The sequence below is a fragment of the Somniosus microcephalus genome, unplaced genomic scaffold (assembly GCF_052327205.1).
Source record: "Somniosus microcephalus isolate GS21.2 unplaced genomic scaffold, FLI_Smic_1.0 unresolved_chr7, whole genome shotgun sequence".
In the NCBI taxonomy this organism is placed as follows: Eukaryota; Metazoa; Chordata; class Chondrichthyes; order Squaliformes; family Somniosidae; genus Somniosus; species Somniosus microcephalus.
In genome coordinates this window covers 17972031-17992364 of record NW_028225185.1, presented here as the reverse complement: position 1 = coordinate 17992364, position 20334 = coordinate 17972031, and the positions used below count along the sequence as shown (strand labels likewise).

At 57.8% G+C, this 20334-nt stretch overlaps 1 protein-coding gene across 2 annotated transcripts in view; it reads left to right on the top strand.

Annotated features, from left to right (window-relative positions):
* Nucleotides 1–13211: 13211 nt before the first annotated feature.
* The window catches only part of LOC147086593 (sorting nexin-27-like), a 37354-nt gene continuing 30231 nt past the window's right edge, over nt 13212–20334 (top strand). For both annotated transcript variants that reach the window (XM_085978733.1, XM_085978732.1), the window contains exons 1-3: nt 13212–13264; nt 15618–15810; nt 17924–17988. In XM_085978733.1, the coding sequence (XP_085834859.1) occupies nt 15633–15810; nt 17924–17988 (243 nt within the window). In that variant the 5' untranslated portion in view covers nt 13212–13264; nt 15618–15632. The remainder of the gene's footprint in view (nt 13265–15617; nt 15811–17923; nt 17989–20334) is intronic.

Sequence of the window (20334 nt, the reverse complement as noted above, 5' to 3'; positions counted from 1 at the left end):
GAAAGCAAACATGCAGGTGCAGCAAGCAGTTAGGAAGGCAAATGGTATGTTGGCCTTCATTGCAAGAGGATTTGAGTACAGGAGCAAGGATGTCTTACTACAGTTATACAGGGCCTTGGTGAGACCACACCTGGAGTACTGTGTGCAGTTTTGGTCTCCTTACCTAAGAAAGGATACACTTGCCATAGAGGGAGTGCAGCGAAGGTTCACCAGACTGATTCTTGGGATGGCAGGACTGTTGTATGAGGAGAGATTGAGTCGAGTAGGCCTGTGTTCACTAGAGTTTAGAAGAATGAGAGGGGATCTCATGGAAACGTATACAATTCTGACAGGGCTAGACAGACTGGATGCAGGGAGGATGTTTCCCCTGGCTGGGGGGTCTAGAACGAGGGGTCACAGTCTCAGGATACGGGGTAGGACATTTAGGACCGAGATGAGGAGAAATTTCTTCACTCGGAGGGTGGTGAACCTGTGGAATTCTCTACCACAGAAGGCTGTGGAGGCCAAGTCACTGAATTTATTTAAGAAGGAGATGGATAGATTTCTAGACACAAAAGGCATCAAGGGGTATGGGGAGAGAGCGGGAATATGGGATTGAGATAGAGGATCAGCCATGATCATTGGCGTAAGAGAACTACGAGGCACTTGGTCTAAGCGTTAAACAAAGCTTTAATCAACTGTTTTACAACATGGAGGTCTAGTTGTGTCCTTCACTAGTTCCTGTTAAGAATGTCCTGCGCAAGCTGGGCCCATGCCCGAGTATTTATACTCTCCCTGGACAGCGCCACCCGCAGGCCGCTCAGTATTATTTCATAAGACTTTCTTTCATGAATGACTGATTCATGTGACTGGGTTGCTGAGACCCGCACTAGTGAGAAAAAAATGTGTAAGAAAGCGAATAATGATGAAAGTCGGGAATTGCCCACACTAGTACCGCTGCCACCTCTAAAATGGATATATTCTATTAGAATCCTGTGAGATCCCCGCACTCTTCTGATTCTGGCCTCTTTTGCATCTCCCACTCCCTTCACTCCATTATTGGTGACCGTGCGGCCCCTCGAGCCTGCTCCGCCATTCAATAAGATCATGGCTGATCTTCTACCTCAACTCCACTTTCCCGCCCGATCCCCATATCGCTCGATTCCCCTAGAGTCCGAAAATCTATCGATCTCAGCCTTGAATATACTCAACGATTCAGCATCCACAGCCCTCTGGGGCAGAGAATTCCAAAGATTCACCACCCTCTGAGTGAAGAAATTCCTCCTCATCTCAGTCCTAAATGGCCGACCCCTTATCCTGAGACTGTGACCCCTGGTTCTAGACTCTCCAGCCAGGGGGAAACAGCCTCTCAGCATCGACCCTGTCAATCCCCCTCAGAATCTTGTATGTTTTAATGAGATCACCTCTCATTCTTCTAAACTCCAGAGAGTATCGGCCCATTCTACTCAATCTCTCCTCATAGGACAACCCTCTCATCCCAGGAATCAATCTAGTGAACCTTCGTTGCACCGCCTCTAAGGCAAGTATATCCTTCCTTGGGTAAGGAGACCAAAACTGTGCACAGTGCTCCAGGTGTGGTCTCACCAAGGCCCTGTACAATTGTCATAATTTTGTGTCATGCATTTCTGTCAGGTTGGGTGATTGGGCAGATGCATGGCAAATGCAGTATAATTTGGATAAATGCGAGGTTATCCACTTTGGTGGCAAAAACAAGAAGATAGATTATTATCTGAACGTCAATAGATTGGGAGAAGGGGAAGTGCAACGAGACCTGGGTGTCCTTGTGCACCAGTCGCTGAAGGTAAGCATGCAGGTGCAGCAGGCGGTTAAGAAGGCAAATGGTATGTTGGCCTTCATAGCAAGAGGATTCGAGTACAGGAGCAAGGATGTCTTGCTGCAGTTGTACAGGGCCTTGGTGAGACCACACCTTGAGCATTGTGTGCAGTTTTGGTCGCCTTATCTGAGGAAGGATGTTCTTGCCATGGAGGGAGTGCAGCGAAGATTCACCAGACTGATACCTGGGATGGCAGGAATGACGTATGAGGAGAGATTGGGTCGATTAGGCTTATATTCACGAGTTTAGAAGAATGAGAGGGGATCTCATTGTAACTTATAAAATTCTAACAGGACTAGACCGACTAGATGCAGGAAGGATATTCCCGATGGTTGGGGAGTCCAGAACCAGGGGTCACAGTCTAAGGATAAGGGGTAAGCCATTTAGGACTGAGATGAGGAGGAATTTCTTCACCCAGAGAGTGGTGAACCTGTGGAATTCTCTGCCACAGAGGGCGGTGGAGGCCAATTCATTAAATATATTCAAGAAGGAGTTAGATATATTTCTTAAGGCTGAAGGGATATGGGGAGAAGGCAGGGACAGGGTACTGAATTTGAATGATCAGCCATGATCTCATTAAATGGTGGAACAGGCTCGTGGGGCCGAATGGCCTACTCCTGCTCCTGTCTTCTATGTTTCTATGTTGACATTTATTGTAAATTGCTATGTCAACTGTCACGGTGTAGTTGCAGCCTCTGGCCCCTAGATGGCTCTGTGGAGCAATGTTGTGAAGATACTCCCCCCCCCCCCCCCCCCCCATATTGCAGAAGCGGTCGCAGGAACTTACCTTAAACGCTAAGGGGGCGGGTAGATTTTTTACAGGCTTAGCGGAAGGAAGATGTGCATTTATATAACGCCTTTCACATGCTCAGGATGTGCCAAAGCGCTTTGTAGACCATGGATTACTTTTGAAGTGTGGTCATTGTCGTAATTTAGCACAGCAATGAGATAACTGACAGTTTAATTTTATTTTTGTGGGCTGAGGGAGGAATGTTGGCCAATACACTGCACTGAGGGAGCGCCGCACTGTCGGAGGGGCAGTACTGAGGGAGCGCCGCACTGTCGGAGGGGCAGTACTGAGGGAGCGCCGCACTGTCGGAGGGGCAGTACTGAGGGAGCGCTGCACTGTCGGAGGGCAGTACTGAGGGAGCGCTGCACTGTCGGAGGGGCAGTACTGAGGGAGCGCTGCACTGTCGGAGGGCAGTACTGAGGGAGCGCCGCACTGTCGGAGGGGCAGTACTGAGGGAGCGCTGCACTGTCGGAGGGCAGTACTGAGGGAGCGCCGCACTGTCGGAGGGGCAGTACTGAGGGAGCGCCGCACTGTCGGAGGGGCAGTACTGAGGGAGCGCCGCACTGTCGGAGGGGCAGTACTGAGGGAGCGCCGCACTGTCGGAGGGGCAGTACTGAGGGAGCGCCGCACTGTCGGAGGGGCAGTACTGAGGGAGCGCCGCACTGTCGGAGGGGCAGTACTGAGGGAGCGCCGCACTGTCGGAGGGGCAGCACTGAGGGAGCGCCGCACTGTCGGAGGGGCAGCACTGAGGGAGCGCCGCACTGTCGGAGGGGCGGTACTGAGGGAGCGCCGCACTGTCGGAGGGGCAGCACTGAGGGAGCGCCGCACTGTCGGAGGGGCAGTACTGAGGGAGCGCCGCACTGTCGGAGGGGCAGTACTGAGGGAGCGCCGCACTGTCGGAGGGGCAGTACTGAGGGAGCGCCGCACTGTCGGAGGGGCAGTACTGAGGGAGCGCCGCACTGTCGGAGGGGCGGTACTGAGGGAGCGCCGCACTGTCGGAGGGGCAGTACTGAGGGAGCGCCGCACTGTCGGAGGGGCAGTACTGAGGGAGCGCCGCACTGTCGGAGGGGCAGTACTGAGGGAGCGCCTCACTGTCGGAGGGGCAGTACTGAGGGAGCGCCGCACTGTCGGAGGGGCGGTACTGAGGGAGCGCCGCACTGTCGGAGGGGCAGTACTGAGGGAGCGCCGCACTGTCGGAGGGGCAGTACTGAGGGAGCGCCGCACTGTCGGAGGGGCAGTACTGAGGGAGCGCCGCACTGTCGGAGGGGCGGTACTGAGGGAGCGCCGCACTGTCGGAGGGGCGGTACTGAGGGAGCGCCGCACTGTCGGAGGGGCAGTACTGAGGGAGCACCGCACTGTCGGAGGGGCTGTACTGAGGGAGCGCCGCACTGTCGGAGGGGCAGTACTGAGGGAGCGCCGCACTGTCGGAGGGGCAGTACTGAGGGAGCGCCGCACTGACGGAGGGGCGGTACTGAGGGAGCGCCGCACTGTCGGAGGGGCAGTACTGAGGGAGCGCCGCACTGTCGGAGGGGCGGTACTGAGGGAGCGCCGCACTGTCGGAGGGGCGGTACTGAGGGAGCGCCGCACTGTCGGAGGGGCGGTACTGAGGGAGCGCCGCACTGTCGGAGGGGCGGTACTGAGGGAGCGCCGCACTGTCGGAGGGGCGGTACTGAGGGAGCGCCGCACTGACGGAGGGGCGGTACTGAGGGAGCGCCGCACTGACGGAGGGGCGGTACTGAGGGAGCGCCGCACTGACGGAGGGGCGGTACTGAGGGAGCGCCGCACTGACGGAGGGGCGGTACTGAGGGAGCGCCGCACTGCCGGAGGGGCGGCACTGAGGGAGTGCCGCACTGTCGGAGGGGCAGCACTGAGGGAGCGCCGCACTGTCGGAGGGGCAGTACTGAGGGAGCGCCGCACTGTCGGAGGGGCAGTACTGAGGGAGCGCCGCACTGTCGGAGGGGCAGTACTGAGGGAGCGCCGCACTGTCGGAGGGGCAGTACTGAGGGAGCGCCGCACTGACGGAGGGGCGGTACTGAGGGAGCGCCGCACTGACGGAGGGGCGGTACTGAGGGAGCGCCGCACTGACGGAGGGGCGGTACTGAGGGAGCGCCGCACTGCCGGAGGGGCGGCACTGAGGGAGTGCCGCACTGTCGGAGGGGCAGCACTGAGGGAGCGCCGCACTGTCGGAGGGGCAGTACTGAGGGAGCGCCGCACTGTCGGAGGGGCAGTACTGAGGGAGCGCCGCACTGTCGGAGGGGCAGTACTGAGGGAGCGCCGCACTGTCGGAGGGGCAGTACTGAGGGAGCGCCGCACTGTCGGAGGGGCGGTACTGAGGGAGCGCCGCACTGTCGGAGGGGCAGTACTGAGGGAGCGCCGCACTGTCGGAGGGGCAGTACTGAGGGAGCGCCGCACTGTCGGAGGGGCAGTACTGAGGGAGCGCCTCACTGTCGGAGGGGCAGTACTGAGGGAGCGCCGCACTGTCGGAGGGGCGGTACTGAGGGAGCGCCGCACTGTCGGAGGGGCAGTACTGAGGGAGCGCCGCACTGTCGGAGGGGCAGTACTGAGGGAGCGCCGCACTGTCGGAGGGGCAGTACTGAGGGAGCGCCGCACTGTCGGAGGGGCGGTACTGAGGGAGCGCCGCACTGTCGGAGGGGCGGTACTGAGGGAGCGCCGCACTGTCGGAGGGGCAGTACTGAGGGAGCACCGCACTGTCGGAGGGGCTGTACTGAGGGAGCGCCGCACTGTCGGAGGGGCAGTACTGAGGGAGCGCCGCACTGTCGGAGGGGCAGTACTGAGGGAGCGCCGCACTGACGGAGGGGCGGTACTGAGGGAGCGCCGCACTGTCGGAGGGGCAGTACTGAGGGAGCGCCGCACTGTCGGAGGGGCGGTACTGAGGGAGCGCCGCACTGTCGGAGGGGCGGTACTGAGGGAGCGCCGCACTGTCGGAGGGGCGGTACTGAGGGAGCGCCGCACTGTCGGAGGGGCGGTACTGAGGGAGCGCCGCACTGTCGGAGGGGCGGTACTGAGGGAGCGCCGCACTGACGGAGGGGCGGTACTGAGGGAGCGCCGCACTGACGGAGGGGCGGTACTGAGGGAGCGCCGCACTGACGGAGGGGCGGTACTGAGGGAGCGCCGCACTGACGGAGGGGCGGTACTGAGGGAGCGCCGCACTGCCGGAGGGGCGGCACTGAGGGAGTGCCGCACTGTCGGAGGGGCAGTACTGAGGGAGCGCCGCACTGTCGGAGGGGCAGTACTGAGGGAGCGCCGCACTGTCGGAGGGGCAGTACTGAGGGAGCGCCGCACTGTCGGAGGGGCAGTACTGAGGGACGCCGCACTGTCGGAGGGGCAGTACTGAGGGAGCGCCGTACTGTCGGAGGGGCAGTACTGAGGGAGCGCCGCACTGTCGGAGGGGCAGTACTGAGGGAGCGCCGCACTGTCGGAGGGGTGGTACTGAGGGAGCACCGCACTGTGGGAAGTGCGGTAATGAGGGACGCCGCACTGTCGGAGGGGCAGTACTGTGGGAGCGCCGCACTGTCGGAGGGGCGGTACTGAGGGAGCGCCGCACTGTCGGAGGGGTGGTACTGAGGGAGCGCCGCACTGTCGGAGGGGTGGTACTGAGGGAGCACCGCACTGTGGGAAGTGCGGTACTGAGGGAGCGCCGCACTGTCGGAGGGGCAGTACTGTGGGAGCGCCGCACTGTCGGAGGGGCGGTACTGAGGGAGCGCGGCACTGTCGGAGGTGCCGTCTTTCAGATGAGACGTTAAACCCAGGCCCCCGCCTGCCCTCTTGGGTGGACGCAAAAGATCCCGCGGCCACTATTGGAAGAAGAGCAGGGGGGAGTTCTCCCTGGTGTCCTGGGGCCGATATTTATCCCTCAACCAACATCACCAAAAAAACCCGATCATCCCATTGCTCTTTGCACTCCTGGCTGGCCTCCCACATTCCACCCTACGTAAACTTGAGGTCATCCAAAACTCGGCTGCCCCGTGTCCTAACTCGCACCAAGTCCCCGTTCACCCATCACCCCCTGTGCTCGCCAACCGACATTGGCTCCGCCTCGATTTCAAAATTCTCATCCTTGTTTTCAAATCCCTCCATGGCCTCACCCCCTCCCTATCTCTGTAGCCTCCTCCAGCCCCACAACCCCCCGAGATCTCGGCACTCCTCTAATTCTGCCCTCTTGAGCATCCCTGATTATAATCGCTCCACCATTGGCGGCTGGGCCCTAAGCTCGAATTCCCTCCCTAAACCTCTCCGCCTCGCTACCTCTCTCTCCTCCTTTAAGACGCTCCTTAAAACCTACCTCTTTGACCAAGCATTTGGTCACCTGCCCTAATTTATCCTTATGTGGACCGGTGTCAAATTTGTTGTCTTAAAATACTCCTGTGCAGCGCCTTGGGGCGTTTTACTATGTTAAAGGCACTATATAAATACAAGTTGTTGTTGGTTCTTGCTGTGCGCACATTGGCCGCCGCGCTTCCGACAGCGCAACGGTGGCTAGACGTCAAAAAACAAAAGCACTTCATTGGCCATCAAAGCGCTTTGAGACGTCCTGTAAATGTGCTAGCGATGTAAGTTTGTTCCTGTGAACTTGTTTTTCTTGCAGTGTTTCTGACTCTCGGAGTTCCTGTCAGGAGGTTTTTGAAAGCGTGGCGGCCTGCCAATAGGAACTAGCACAAAAAGAAAACACTGCAGATGCTGGAAATCTGATAGAAAAGCAGAAAATGCTGGAGATACTCAGCAGGTCAGGCGGCGTCTGTGAAGAGAGAAACGGAGTTAATGGCCCAGAAATTCGGGTCGGGGGCTTCCCGCGGGTGTAACCGCCCCCCCCGACCTGCACTTACCTAGCGCGCTGGCTGTTGAGCTGTGGGCCCGCGTGGGATTCCGATCCTGGGCCTCCTCCAGCTCCCAGCGCGCAGTGCTTGTGTATCCCAGGGGCGCAGTTAGTTCGAAGCGTCCCCTGGGATCACGTGGGCCATGGAGAGCCAATCGGAGCAGGGAATCTGTATTCATAGATTTGACAGGAAGGGCTGTCAAACTTATAAATACTATAAGCCCCAAAACATCACTAAATCTTCAAATAAATTTTAAAAAAAATCACGTTTTTTAAATAAACTATAAATTACATGAAATAACTATTTTAAACAATTTAAATTTTTGAAAAAAATAATTTTATTTTCTAACGGGGCTAAAAATAAACTTACCTTGCTTTAAAGTATTTAAAAATAATAAACCTGTGGAAAAAATGTTTTAATTTTAATTAATTCAGCACTTACCTTGTAAAAAGCAGGCCTTGCGACTGGTTTTTAAATGTGTAACTGCTGGAGACTTACCCTCCCGGAGAAACCTGTATTTAAAAAAAAAGTAAGTTCGATGCGCACGCGCGCCGCCTCTCCCGCGTACGCGTTCCACCTCTGAACCCCTTCTTTCAGGGGAACGGAAGTGCCGGTTTCCCGCGCATGCGCAGTGCATACAGGAAACCGGCACTTTCGTTGGGCCTATGGGTGAGTACCCAGCGCGTACTCGCCCGTGGAGACCCGAAATTCTGGGCCGATGTTTCAGATCGATGACCTTTCGTCAGAACTGGAAAGAAGCAGGAAATGGAACAGATTTTTAAGCAAGTGTAGGGGCTGGGAAAGGGGGGAGGTGATGAAAGAACAAAAGGAAAGGTCTGATAGGATAGAAGGTGGAAGAGGTTAAGAGACATTAAGAGATATTCAAGGCGGGAGGAGATGGTAATGGGACAGGTTAAGAAACAAAAGATGGCTCGAGATGAAGTGTACATTGCGCTGGCAGAATGAAGGACAGCTGAAAGAAAAAAAGACAAAGTGTGGATAAAATATATATATATATATATATATGTGATATGTGATAGGGGCCCCCCGAGGTTATGATCTGAAGTTGTTGAACTCTGTGTTGAGTCCGGCAGGCTGTAAAGTGCCTAATCGGAAGATGAGGTGCTGTTCCTCGAGCTTACGCTGAGCTTCCGTGGAACAATGCAAGAGGCCGAGGACGGTGAGGTCCGAGTGGGAGTGGGGCGGAGAATTAAAGTGACAGGCCACCGGAAGCTCGGGGTCACCCTTAAAGACTGAACGGAGGTGTTCCGCAAAGCGGTCACCCAATCTGCGTTTGGTCTCCCCATCGTAGAGGAGACCGCACCGTGAGCAGCGAATACAGTATACTAGATTGCAAGAAGTGCAAGTAAATCGCTGTTTCATCTGGAAGGGGTGTTTGGGGCCCTGGACAGTGGGAAGGAACGAGTAGCCTGTTCCGCCACACCCCGGACCTTGTGGAGGATGCTCGTGCCTTTATGTTAACTCGTGTTGATGGGTCTGGAGAGAAGGCCAACCCCTCAGATAAGCAGCTCTTTGTGAAGCAGAGGCCTCGATTGCGGCCGATTACAACAGTGCAGTTATATTGTTGAAAAAAAACATTCGCTTTTCCCCTTGGAAGCGGACAGTCTGCCCCCAAGGCTCCAAAGCTGGACAGGGTAGGAGACAAGCTGGGACAAATCAGTATGTACTGATGAGAAGAACAGATAGGGTAGGGAGAGAGAAACTATTTCCGCTGGTTGGGGATTCTAGGACTAGGGGGGCAGAGTCCAAAGATTAGAGCCAGACCTTTCAGGAGTGAAGTTAGGAAACACTTCTGACATGAATCCTGTCATTCATGTGGAAATGACTTATGAAATAATACTGGGCGGCCTGCTGGTGGCGCTGTCCAGGGAGAGTATAAATACTCTGGCACGGGCCCAGCTTGCTCAGGACATTCTTCAACAGGAACTAGTGAAGGACACAACTAGACCTCCATGTTGTAAAACAGTTGATTAAAGCTTTGTTTAACGCTCAGACCAAGGGCCTAGTAGTTTTCTTACGTCAACTTCTACACACAAAGGGTGGTAGAAGTTTGGAACTTTCTTCCGCAAACGGCAACTGATGCTGGATCAGTTGTTGATTTGAAACCTGAGACCGATAGATTTTTTGTTAACCAACGGTATTAAGGTGGGTAGATGGAGTTCGGTCGCAGATCAGCCGTGATCTCATCGAACGGCGGAGCAGGCCCGAAGGGGCTGGATGGCCTCCTGCTGCTCCTCTGCTCAAGTGACGCAAGGCTCGGGCTTTTCCAGGGCTGCGGGAGGAAGGGAAGGCTCGGGAAGGGGAGTTCCACAGTTTTGAGGTTGTGGGAAAGAATGAAAGAAAGACGCCCATTTCTCCCGCCCCTTTCACCACCTCATGACGTCTCAAAGCGCTTCACAGCCAAAGAAGTACTTTTTTTGAAGTGTGGTCACTGTTGTAATGTGGGAAACGCGGCAGCCTATTTGCGCACAGCAGTATCCCACAAGCAGCGACAGGATAACTGATCAGATTGTCTGTTTTTAGTCATGTTGGTTGAGGGATAAATATTGGCCCCTGGACACCGGGGAGAACTCCCCCTGCTCCTCTTCCAATAGTGGCCGTGGGATCTTTTACGTCCACCTGAGAGGGCAGGCGGGGCCTCGGTTTAATATCTCATCCGAAAGACGGCACCTCTGACATTGCAGTGCTCCCTCAGTACTGCCCTTCCGACAGTGCGGCGCCCCCTCAGTACTGCCCCTCCGACAGTGCGGCGCTCCCTCAGTACTGCCCCTCCGACAGTGCGGCGCTCCCTCAGTACTGCCCCTCCGACAGTGCGGCGCTCCCTCAGTACTGCCCCTCCGACAGTGCGGCGCTCCCTCAGTACTGCCCCTCCGACAGTGCGGCGCTCCCTCAGTACTGTCCCTCCGACAGTGCGGCGCTCCCTCAGTACCGCCCCTCCGACAGTGCGGCGTTCCCTCAGTACTGCCCCTCCGACAGTGCGGCGCTCCCTCAGTACCGCCCCTCCGACAGTGAGGCGCTCCCTCAGTACCGCCCCTCCGACAGTGCGGCGCTCCCTCAGTACCGCCCCTCCGACAGTGCGGCGCTCCCTGAGTACCACCCCCTCCGACAGTGCGGCGCTCCCTCAGTACCGCCCCTCCGACAGTGCGGCGCTCCCTCAGTACCGCCCCTCCGACAGTGCGGCGCTCCCTCAGTACCGCCCCTCCGACAGTGCGGCGCTCCCTCAGTACCGCCCCTCCGACAGTGCGGCGCTCCCTCAGTACCGCCCCTCCGACAGTGCGGCGCTCCCTCAGTACCGCCCCCTCTGACAGTGCAGCGCTCCCTCAGTACCGCCCCCCCGACAGTGCGGCGCTCCATCAGTACCTCCCCTCCGACTGTGGCGCTCCCTCAGTACCGTCCCTCCGACAGTGCGGCGCTCCCTCAGTACTGTCTCTCCGACAGTGCGGCGCATCTCTTTGCAGTGTGGGGCAAAGGATATTGCACATCACATAAAGTTGCTGCTCCTAAAAATGAGAAAAGTATGATTTAAAATTATTCACTGGGGTACAGGTCTGTCACTGTATACCACTGGGGTACAGTACTGGTGGGTACAGTTCTGTCGCTGTATAACACTGGGGTACAGTACTGGTGGGTACAGGTCTGTCACTGTATAACACTGGGGTACAGTACTGGTGGGTACAGGTCTGTCACTGTATAACACGGGTACAGTTCTGGTGGGTACAGGTCTGTCACTGTATAACACGGGTACAGTACTGGTGGGTACAGGTTTGTCGTTGTATAACACTGGGGTACAGTGCTGGTGGGCACAGGTCTGTCACTAACACTGGGGTACAGTACTGGTGGGTACAGGCCTGTCGCTGGGTATAACACGGGTACAGTACTGGTGGGTACAGGTCTGTCGCTGTATAACACTGGGATACAGTACTGGTGGGTACTGGTCTGTCACTGTATTACACGGGTACAGTACTGGTGGGTACAGGTCTGTCACGATAACAGTGGGGTACAGTACTGGTGGGTACAGGTTTGTCACTATAACACTGGAGTACAGTACTGGTGGGTACAGGTCTGGCGCTGTGTAACACTGGGGTACAGGTCTGTCACTGTACAGCACTTGGGTACAGTACTGGTGGGTACAGGTCTGTCACTGTATAACACTGGGGTACAGTACTGGTGGGTACAGGTCTGTCACTGTATAAACCTGGGGTACAGTACTGGTGGGTACAGGTCTGTCACTATAACACTGGGGTACAGTACTGGTGGGTACAGTTCTGTCACGGTATAACACGGGTACAGTACTGGTGGGTACAGGTCTGTCACTGTAACACTGGGGTACAGTACTGGTGGGTACAGGACTGTCACTGTATAACACTGGGGTACAGGACTGGTGGGTACAGGTCTGTCAGTGTATAACACTGGGGTACAGGACTGGTTGGTACAGGTCTGTCACTGTATAACACTGGAGTACAGGTCTGTCACGAGGGTGAGCAGAGCTATTAGACCTGTTACCTTTATCAGAGTTCAGCTGATTCACACATCTTTATGGTTTAATCAAATTGTTGTGACAGCATTGCATCAGAAGTGTTATTAGAGTCTTAAAGAATTTGCCCAGTCATCTGTTGCACAGCGGGTTGTGCTCCTCCCTGCCCACACCGTGGGAATGCGCTGGACTGCGGTCTTTTTAGTCGGATTGTTTCAGCCTGTCAGCCCTGCAGTGTGTGGCTTGGTGATTTCTTCCCTCTGATCAGGCGATGACCTTGGGAGGCGATAATATGCTGCCAACTGCATTTCCTCTCGTTTCTGCTGAAAGTCCAAATGCAGAAGTGCTGTCCCGAGTTTCACAATTAGTTCCCAGTGCTCTCAGTAAAGCGCCCTGCGTTCTACTTAAAGGGGAACCTCACCATCGTCTCTTCCTGGACTGAAGTGAGCCATGGCTCAGTGGGTAGCGCGCTCTCTCACATCTGAGCCAGAAAGTTGTGCGTTCGAGTCCCCACACCAGATCCCATAATCACACCGGCACTCCCAGTGCCAGTACTGAGGGAGCGCCGCACTGTCGGAGGGGCGGTACTGAGGGAACGCCGCACTGTCGGTGGTGCCGTCTTTCGGATGAAACATTAAACCGAGGCCCCGTCTGCCCTCTCGGGTGGATGTAAAAGATCCCACGGCCACTATTGGAAGAAGAGCAGGGGGGAGTTCTCCCCGGTGTCCTGGGGCCAATATTTATCCCTCAACCAACATCACTAAAAACAGATGATCTGGTCATTATCACATTGCTGTTTGTGGGAGCTTGCTGTGTGCAAATTGGCTGACGCGTTTCCCACATTACAACAGCGATTACGCATAAAGGAAGTACTTCATTGGCTGTAAAGCGCTTTGGGACGCTGTGGACGGCGCTATAGAAATGCAAGCCCTTTGATTCTTTATTAGTGACTGTCATCTAAACTGTTGCTTGCCCCGTCTAAACTGTCCCGCGATATTCACAGTAAACAGTTTAATAACGCGCGCTGCACCCGAGCGGTGGTCTTAGTGTAACCTGTTGTTTTCCCCCGCCCCCCTTTAGAAATGCAGTTAACGTGGAGGGGGCGACACACAAGCAAGTGGTGGACTTGATCCGGGCGGGAGACAAGGAGTTACTGCTCACCGTCTTATCCGTGCCACCTCACGAAGTGGAAAACCTGGATCCCGGCGACGATTCCTCGGCCAGTCCTTCTACGACTACACGGAGAAGCAGGCCATCCCCATCTCCATCCCCAACTACAAGCACATCGAGCAGAACGGGAGAAATTCGTGGTGAGTACTACCGTCCGCATTTTACAGCACAGAATCCGGCCCAACCGCTCCGCGCCGGCGGTTCTGCTCCACACCAGCCTCCTCCCGCCCCTCTTCATAGAAACATAGAAAAATAGGAGCAGGAGTCGACCATTCGGCCCTTCGAGCCAGCTCCGCCATTCAATATGATCATGGCTGATCCTCTATCTCAATACCATATTCCCGCTCTCTCCCCATACCCCTTGATGCCTTTTGTGTCCAGAAATCTATCTATCTCCTTCTTAAATATATTTAATGAATTGGCCTCAACTGCCTTCTGTGGTATAGAATTCCACAGGTTCACCACTCTCTGGGTGAAGAAATTCCTCCTCATCTCAGTCCTAAATAGCTTACCCCTTATCTACACTGTCCCACCAAACACTCCCAGGGCAGGTACAGCACGGGTTAGATACAGAGTAAAGCTCCCTCTACACTGTCCCATCAAACACTCCCAGGGCAGGTACAGCACAGGGTTAGATACAGAGTAAAGCTCCCTCTACACTGTCCCATCAAACACTCCCAGGGCAGGTACAGCACGGGTTAGATACAGAGTAAAGTTCCCTCTACACTGTCCCATCAAACACTCCCAGGGCAGATACAGCACAGGTTAGATACAGAGTAAAGCTCCCTCTACACTGTCCCATCAAACACTCCCAGGGCAGATACAGCACGGGTTAGATCCAGAGTAAAGCTCCCTCTACACTGTCCCATCAAACACTCCCAGGGCAGATACAGCATGGGTTAGATACAGAGTAAAGCTCCCTCTACACTGTCCCCATCAAACACTCCCAGGGCAGGTACAGCACGGGTTAGATACAGAGTAAAACTCCCTCTACACTGTCCCATCAAACACTCCCAGGGCAGGTACAGCACGGGTTAGATACAGAGTAAAACTCCCTCTACACTGTCCCATCAAACAATCCCAGGGCAGGTACAGCACGGGTTAGATACAGAGTAAAGCTCCCTCTACACTGTCCCCATCAAACACTCCCAGGGCAGGTACAGCACGGGTTAGATACAGAGTAAAGCTCCCTCTACACTGTCCCATCAAACACTCCCAGGGCAGGTATAGCACGGGTTAGATACAGAGTAAAGCTCCCTCTACACTGTCCCATCAAACACTCCCAGGGCAGATACAGCACGGGTAAGATACAGAGTAAAGCTCCCTCTACACTGTCCCCATCAAACACTCCCAGGGCAGGTACAGCACGGGTTAGATACAGAGTAAAACTCCCTCTACACTGTCCCATCAAACACTCCCAGGGCAGGTACAGCACGGGTTAGATACAGAGTAAAGCTCCCTCTACACTGTCCCATCAAACACTCCCAGGGCAGGTACAGCACGGGTTAGATACAGAGTAAAACTCCCTCTACACTGTCCCAACAAACACTCCCAGGGCAGGGAAGTTAACAGCCTGACCCTTGACCTCAATTCCATATTTGAATGACGGTGAGCGGGCGGTGCGGGACATAGAAACATAGAAGATAGGAGCAGGAGTCGACCATTCGACCCTCGAGCCTGCTCCGCCATTCAATGCGATCATGGCTGATCATCCAAATTCAGTACCCTGTCCCTGCCTTCTCCCCATATCCCTTGATCCCTTTAGACAGAGGGATGCCTGATAGAGGTCTTTAAAATTATCCTTATCTGAGGAAGGATGTTCTTGCCATGGAGGGAGTGCAGCGAAGATTCACCAGGCTGATACCTGGGATGGCAGGAATGACGTATGAGGAGAGATTGGGTCGATTGGGCTTGTACTCGCTGGAGTTTAGAAGAATGAGAGGGGATCTCATTGAAACTTATAAAATTCTAACAGGACTGGACAGACTAGATGCAGGAAGGATGTTCCTGATGGCGGGGGAGTCCAGAACCAGGGGTCACAGTCTAAGGATAAGGGGTAAGCCATTTAGGACTGAGATGAGGAGGAATTTCTTCACCCAGAGAGTGGTGAACCTGTGGAATTCTCTACCACAGAAGGCAGTTGAGGCCAATTCATTAAATATATTCACGAAGGAGTTAGATATATTTCTTAAGGCTAAAGGGATCAAGGGATATGGGGAGAAGGCAGGGACAGGGTACTGAATTTGGATGATCAGCCATGATCTCATTGAATGGCGGAGCAGGCTCGAGGGGCCGAATGGCCTACTCCTGCTCCTATCTTCTATGTTTCTACTTCCACCTTGTGCGTCGCCAGAGGAGACCAAGCATTGACGTGAATATCTGGCCCACTCAGCCGTTGTGCGCCAGCATACCCCCCCGCAGCAGCAACCGTTGTCTAACGCCGTTTGTGAGTGTGTTTTTTTTTAACCCGGACGTCCCCCTTACCTTTCCCAGGTTTACAACATCTACATGGCCGGCCGCCAGCTGTGCTCCAAGCGCTACCGGGAGTTCGCCGTCCTGCAACAGAACCTGAAGCGGGAGTTCTCCGACTTCACATTCCCCCGGCCTCCGGGGAAGTGGCCCTTCTCCCTGTCCGAGCAGCAGCTGGACGCGCGGCGGCGCGGCCTGGAGGAGTACCTGGAGAAAGGTGAGGCCCCGCTCGGCAGAGCGACGGCGCCGTTTACACAGCGTGAGAGAGAACGGTCTCCCATTTCTCCCGCGCCTTTCACCACCTCAGGACGTCCCAACGCGCTTCACAGCCAATGAAGTACTTTTTCTGGAGTGTGGTCACTGTTGTAATGTGGGAAACGCGGCAGCTAATTTGCGGACAGCAAGCTCCCACAAACAGCAATGTGATAAAGACCAGATCATCTGTTTTTAGTGATATTGGTTGAGGGATAAATATTGGCCCCAGGACACCGGGGAGAACTCCCCCTGCTCTTCTTCCAATCGTGGCCGTGGGATCTTTTACATCCACCTGAGAGGGCAGACGGGGCCTCGGTTTAACGTCTCATCCGAAAGACGGCACCTCCGACAGTGCGGCACTCCCTCAGTACTCCCCCTCCGACAGTGTGGCGCTCCCTCAGTACTGCCCCTCGGACAGTGCGGCGCTCCCTCAGTACTGCCCCTCCGACAGTGCGGTGCTCCCTCAGTACTGCCCCTCCGACAGTGCGGCGCTCCCTCAGTACCGCCCCTCCGACAGTGCGGCGCTCCCTCAGTACTGCCCCTCCGACAGTGCGACGCTCCCTCAGTACTGCCCCTCCGACAGTGCGGCGCTCCCTCAGTACTGCCCCTCGGACAGTGCGGCGCTCCCTCAGTACCGCCCCTCCGACAGTGCTGCGCTCCCTCAGTACTGCCTGTCCGACAGTGTGGCCCTCCCTCAGTACTGCCCCTCTGACAGTGCGGCGCTTCCTCAGTACCGCCCCTCCGACAGTGCTGCGCTCCCTCAGTACTGCCTGTCCGACAGTGTGGCCCTCCCTCAGTACTGCCCCTCTGACAGTGCGGCGCTTCCTCAGTACCGCCCCTCCGACAGTGTGACGCTCCCTCAGTACTGCCCCTCCGACAGTGCGGCGCTTCCTCAGTACTGCCCCTCCGACAGTGCGGTGCTCCTCAGTACCGCCCCTCCGACAGTGCGGCGCTCCTCAGTACCGCCCCTCCGACAGTGCGGCGCTCCTCAGTACCGCCCCTCCGACAGTGCGGCGCTCCTCAGTACCGCCCCTCCGACAGTGCGGCGCTCCTCAGTACCGCCCCTCCGACAGTGCGGCGCTCCTCAGTACCGCCCCTCCGACAGTGCGGCGCTCCCTCAGTACCGCCCCTCCGACAGTGCGGCGCTCCCTCAGTACCGCCCCTCCGACAATGCGGCGCCCCTCCGACAGTGCGGTGCTCCCTCAGTACTGCCCCTCCGACAGTGCGGCGCTCCCTCGGTACTGCCCCTTCGACAATGTGGCGCTCCCTCAGTACTGCCCCTCCGACAGTGCGGTGCTCCCTCAGTACCGCCCCTCCGACAGTGCGGCGCTCCCTCAGTACTGCCCCTCCGACAGTGTGGCGCTCCCTCAGTACTGCCCCTCCGACAGTGCGGCGCTCCCTCAGTACCGCCCCTCCGACAGTGCGGCGCTCCCTCAGTACCGCCCCTCCGACAATGCGGCGCCCCTCCGACAGTGCGGCGCTCCCTCAGTACTGCCCCTCCGACAGTGCGGCGCTCCCTCGGTACTGCCCCTTCGACAATGTGGCGCTCCCTCAGTACCGCCCCTCCGACAGTGCGGCGCTCCCTCAGTACTGCCCCTCCGACAGTGCGGCGCTCCCTCAGTACTGCCCCTCCGACAGTGCGGCGCTCCCTCAGTACTGCCCCTCCGACAGTGCGGCGCTTCCTCAGTACTGCCCCTCCGACAGTGCGGCGCTCCCTCAGTACTGCCCCTCCGACAGTGCGGCGCTCCCTCAGTACTGCCCCTCCGACAGTGCGGCGCTCCCTCAGTACTGGCACTGGGAGTGTCAGCCTTTTGTACTCAAGTCTCTGGAGTGGGGATCGAACCCACAACCTTCTGACTCAGAGTCGAACGTGCTACCCACTGAGCCACGGCTGACACCTAAAGCACATCCCTTGTCCCAGGGCGCTTCAGTGCCACATGGGAAATGGACATTGAGTTATAGCGAGGGGAGGGGAATTCTCGTGTGCGTGAGTGCGAGGGGTCGTGTGCGGGGGTTGCAACTGGAAGTTAAGCTCCCCGTCCTCCGACTAAAGGCCCCTTCTCTCTGTTTCACAGTGTGTTCTGTGCGTGTCATTGGCGAGAGTGACATCGTGCAGGAGTTCCTCTCGGAGTCGGATGAGGTGAGTGTGCAGCGATTGTCAGTGGCAGGAATACTATGAGCTCAGCGCGTAGCTTACACGGCAAATAAAAAGCCAGAGAACCCGGCAGATGCTGAAAATACACAGCAGCCCGTCGGCATTTATAAAGAGAAGTTCAGTCCCGAGTGTCAGAACTGTTGTCACACACGGCTGCACAAGTGTTAACTCGTGGCCTCTCGCAGATGCTCACTCATCTGTCTTCCCAGCATTTCCTCTTCTGGTGCAGCTCACACACTGAGCTGAGCGCACCTGACACCATGTCTTATGCAATTGAATGAGGCGCTTCAGTTCATCCTGTGTTAGCAGACCGCACTCCGTCTGTCTCCCTCTGGCTCTGTCTCCCTCGCTCTGGCTCTGTCTCCCTCGCTCTGGCTCTGTCTCCCTCGCTCTGGCTCTGTCTCCCTCGCTCTGACTCTGTCTCCCTCGCTCTGACTCTGTCTCCCTCGCTCTGACTCTGGCTCGCTCTGGCTCTGTCTCGCTCGCTCTGTCTCGCTCGCTCTGGCTCTGTCTCGCTCGCTCGCTCTGGCTCTGTCTCGCTCGCTCGCTCTGGCTCTGTCTCCCTCGCTCGCCCTGGCTCTGTCTCCCTCGCTCGCCCCTGGCTCTGTCTCCCCCTCGCTCGCCCTGGCTCTGTCTCCCCCTCGCTCACCCTAGCTCTGTCTCCCCCCTCGCTCGCCCCTGGCTCTGTCTCCCCCTCGCTCGCCCTGGCTCTGTCTCCCCCTCGCTCGCCCTGGCTCTGTCTCCCCCCTCGCTCGCCCTGGCTCTGTCTCCCCCTCGCTCGCCCTGGCTCTGTCTCCCCCTCGCTCGCCCTGGCTCTGTCTCCCCCTCGCTCGCCCTGGCTCTGTCTCCCCCTCGCTCGCCCTGGCTCTGTCTCCCCTCGCTCGCCCTGGCTCTGTCTCCCCTCGCTCGCCTGGCTCTGTCTCCCCCTCCGCTCGCCCCTGGCTCTGTCTCCCCTCGCTCGCCCTGGCTCTGTCTCCCCCTCGCTCGCCCTGGCTCTGTCTCCCCCTCGCTCGCCCTGGCTCTGTCTCCCCCTCGCTCGCCCTGGCTCTGTCTCCCCCTCGCTCGCCCTGGCTCTGTCTCCCCCTCGCTCGCCCTGGCTCTGTCTCCCCCTCGCTCGCCCTGGCTCTGTCTCCCCCTCGCTCGCCCTGGCTCTGTCTCCCCCTCGCTCGCCCTGGCTCTGTCTCCCCCTCGCTCGCCCTGGCTCTGTCTCCCCCCTCGCTCGCCCTGGCTCTGTCTCCCCCTCGCTCGCCCTGGCTCTGTCTCCCCCCTCGCTCGCCCTGGCTCTGTCTCCCCCCTCGCTCGCGCCCTGGCTCTGTCTCCCCCCTCGCTCGCCCTGGCTCTGTCTCCCCCTCGCTCGCCCTGGCTCTGTCTCCCCCTCGCTCGCCCTGGCTCTGTCTCCGCCTCGCTCGCCCTGGCTCTGTCTCCCCCTCGCTCGCCCTGGCTCTGTCTCCCCCTCGCTCGCCCTGGCTCTGTCTCCCCCTCGCTCGCCCTGGCTCTGTCTCCCCCCTCGCTCGCCCTGGCTCTGTCTCCCCCTCGCTCGCCCTGGCTCTGTCTCCCCCTCGCTTCGCCCTGGCTCTGTCTCCCCTCGCTCGCCCTGGCTCTGTCTCCCCCTCGCTCGCCCTGGCTCTGTCTCCCCCTCGCTCGCCCTGGCTCTGTCTCCCCCTCGCTCGCCCTGGCTCTGTCTCCCCCTCGCTCGCCCTGGCTCTGTCTCCCCCCTCGCTCGCCCTGGCTCTGTCTCCCCCTCGCTCGCCCTGGCTCTGTCTCCCCCTCGCTCGCCCTGGCTCTGTCTCCCCTCGCTCGCCCTGGCTCTGTCTCCCCCCTCGCTCGCCCTGGCTCTGTCTCCCCCTCGCTCGCCCTGGCTCTGTCTCCCCCTCGCTCGCCCTGGCTCTGTCTCCCCCTCGCTCGCCCTGGCTCTGTCTCCCCCCTCGCTCGCCCTGGCTCTGTCTCCCCTCGCTCGCCCTGGCTCTGTCTCCCCCCTCGCTCGCCCTGGCTCTGTCTCCCCCTCGCTCGCCCTGGCTCTGTCTCCCCCTCGCTCGCCCTGGCTCTGTCTCCCCCTCGCTCGCCCTGGCTCTGTCTCCCCCTCGCTCGCCCTGGCTCTGTCTCCCCCTCGCTCGCCCTGGCTCTGTCTCCCCCTCGCTCGCCCTGGCTCTGTCTCCCCCTCGCTCGCCCTGGCTCTGTCTCCCCCTCGCTCGCCCTGGCTCTGTCTCCCCCTCGCTCGCCCTGGCTCTGTCTCCCCCTCGCTCGCCCTGGCTCTGTCTCCCCCTCGCTCGCCCTGGCTCTGTCTCCCCCCTCGCTCGCCCTGGCTCTGTCTCCCCCTCGCTCGCCCTGGCT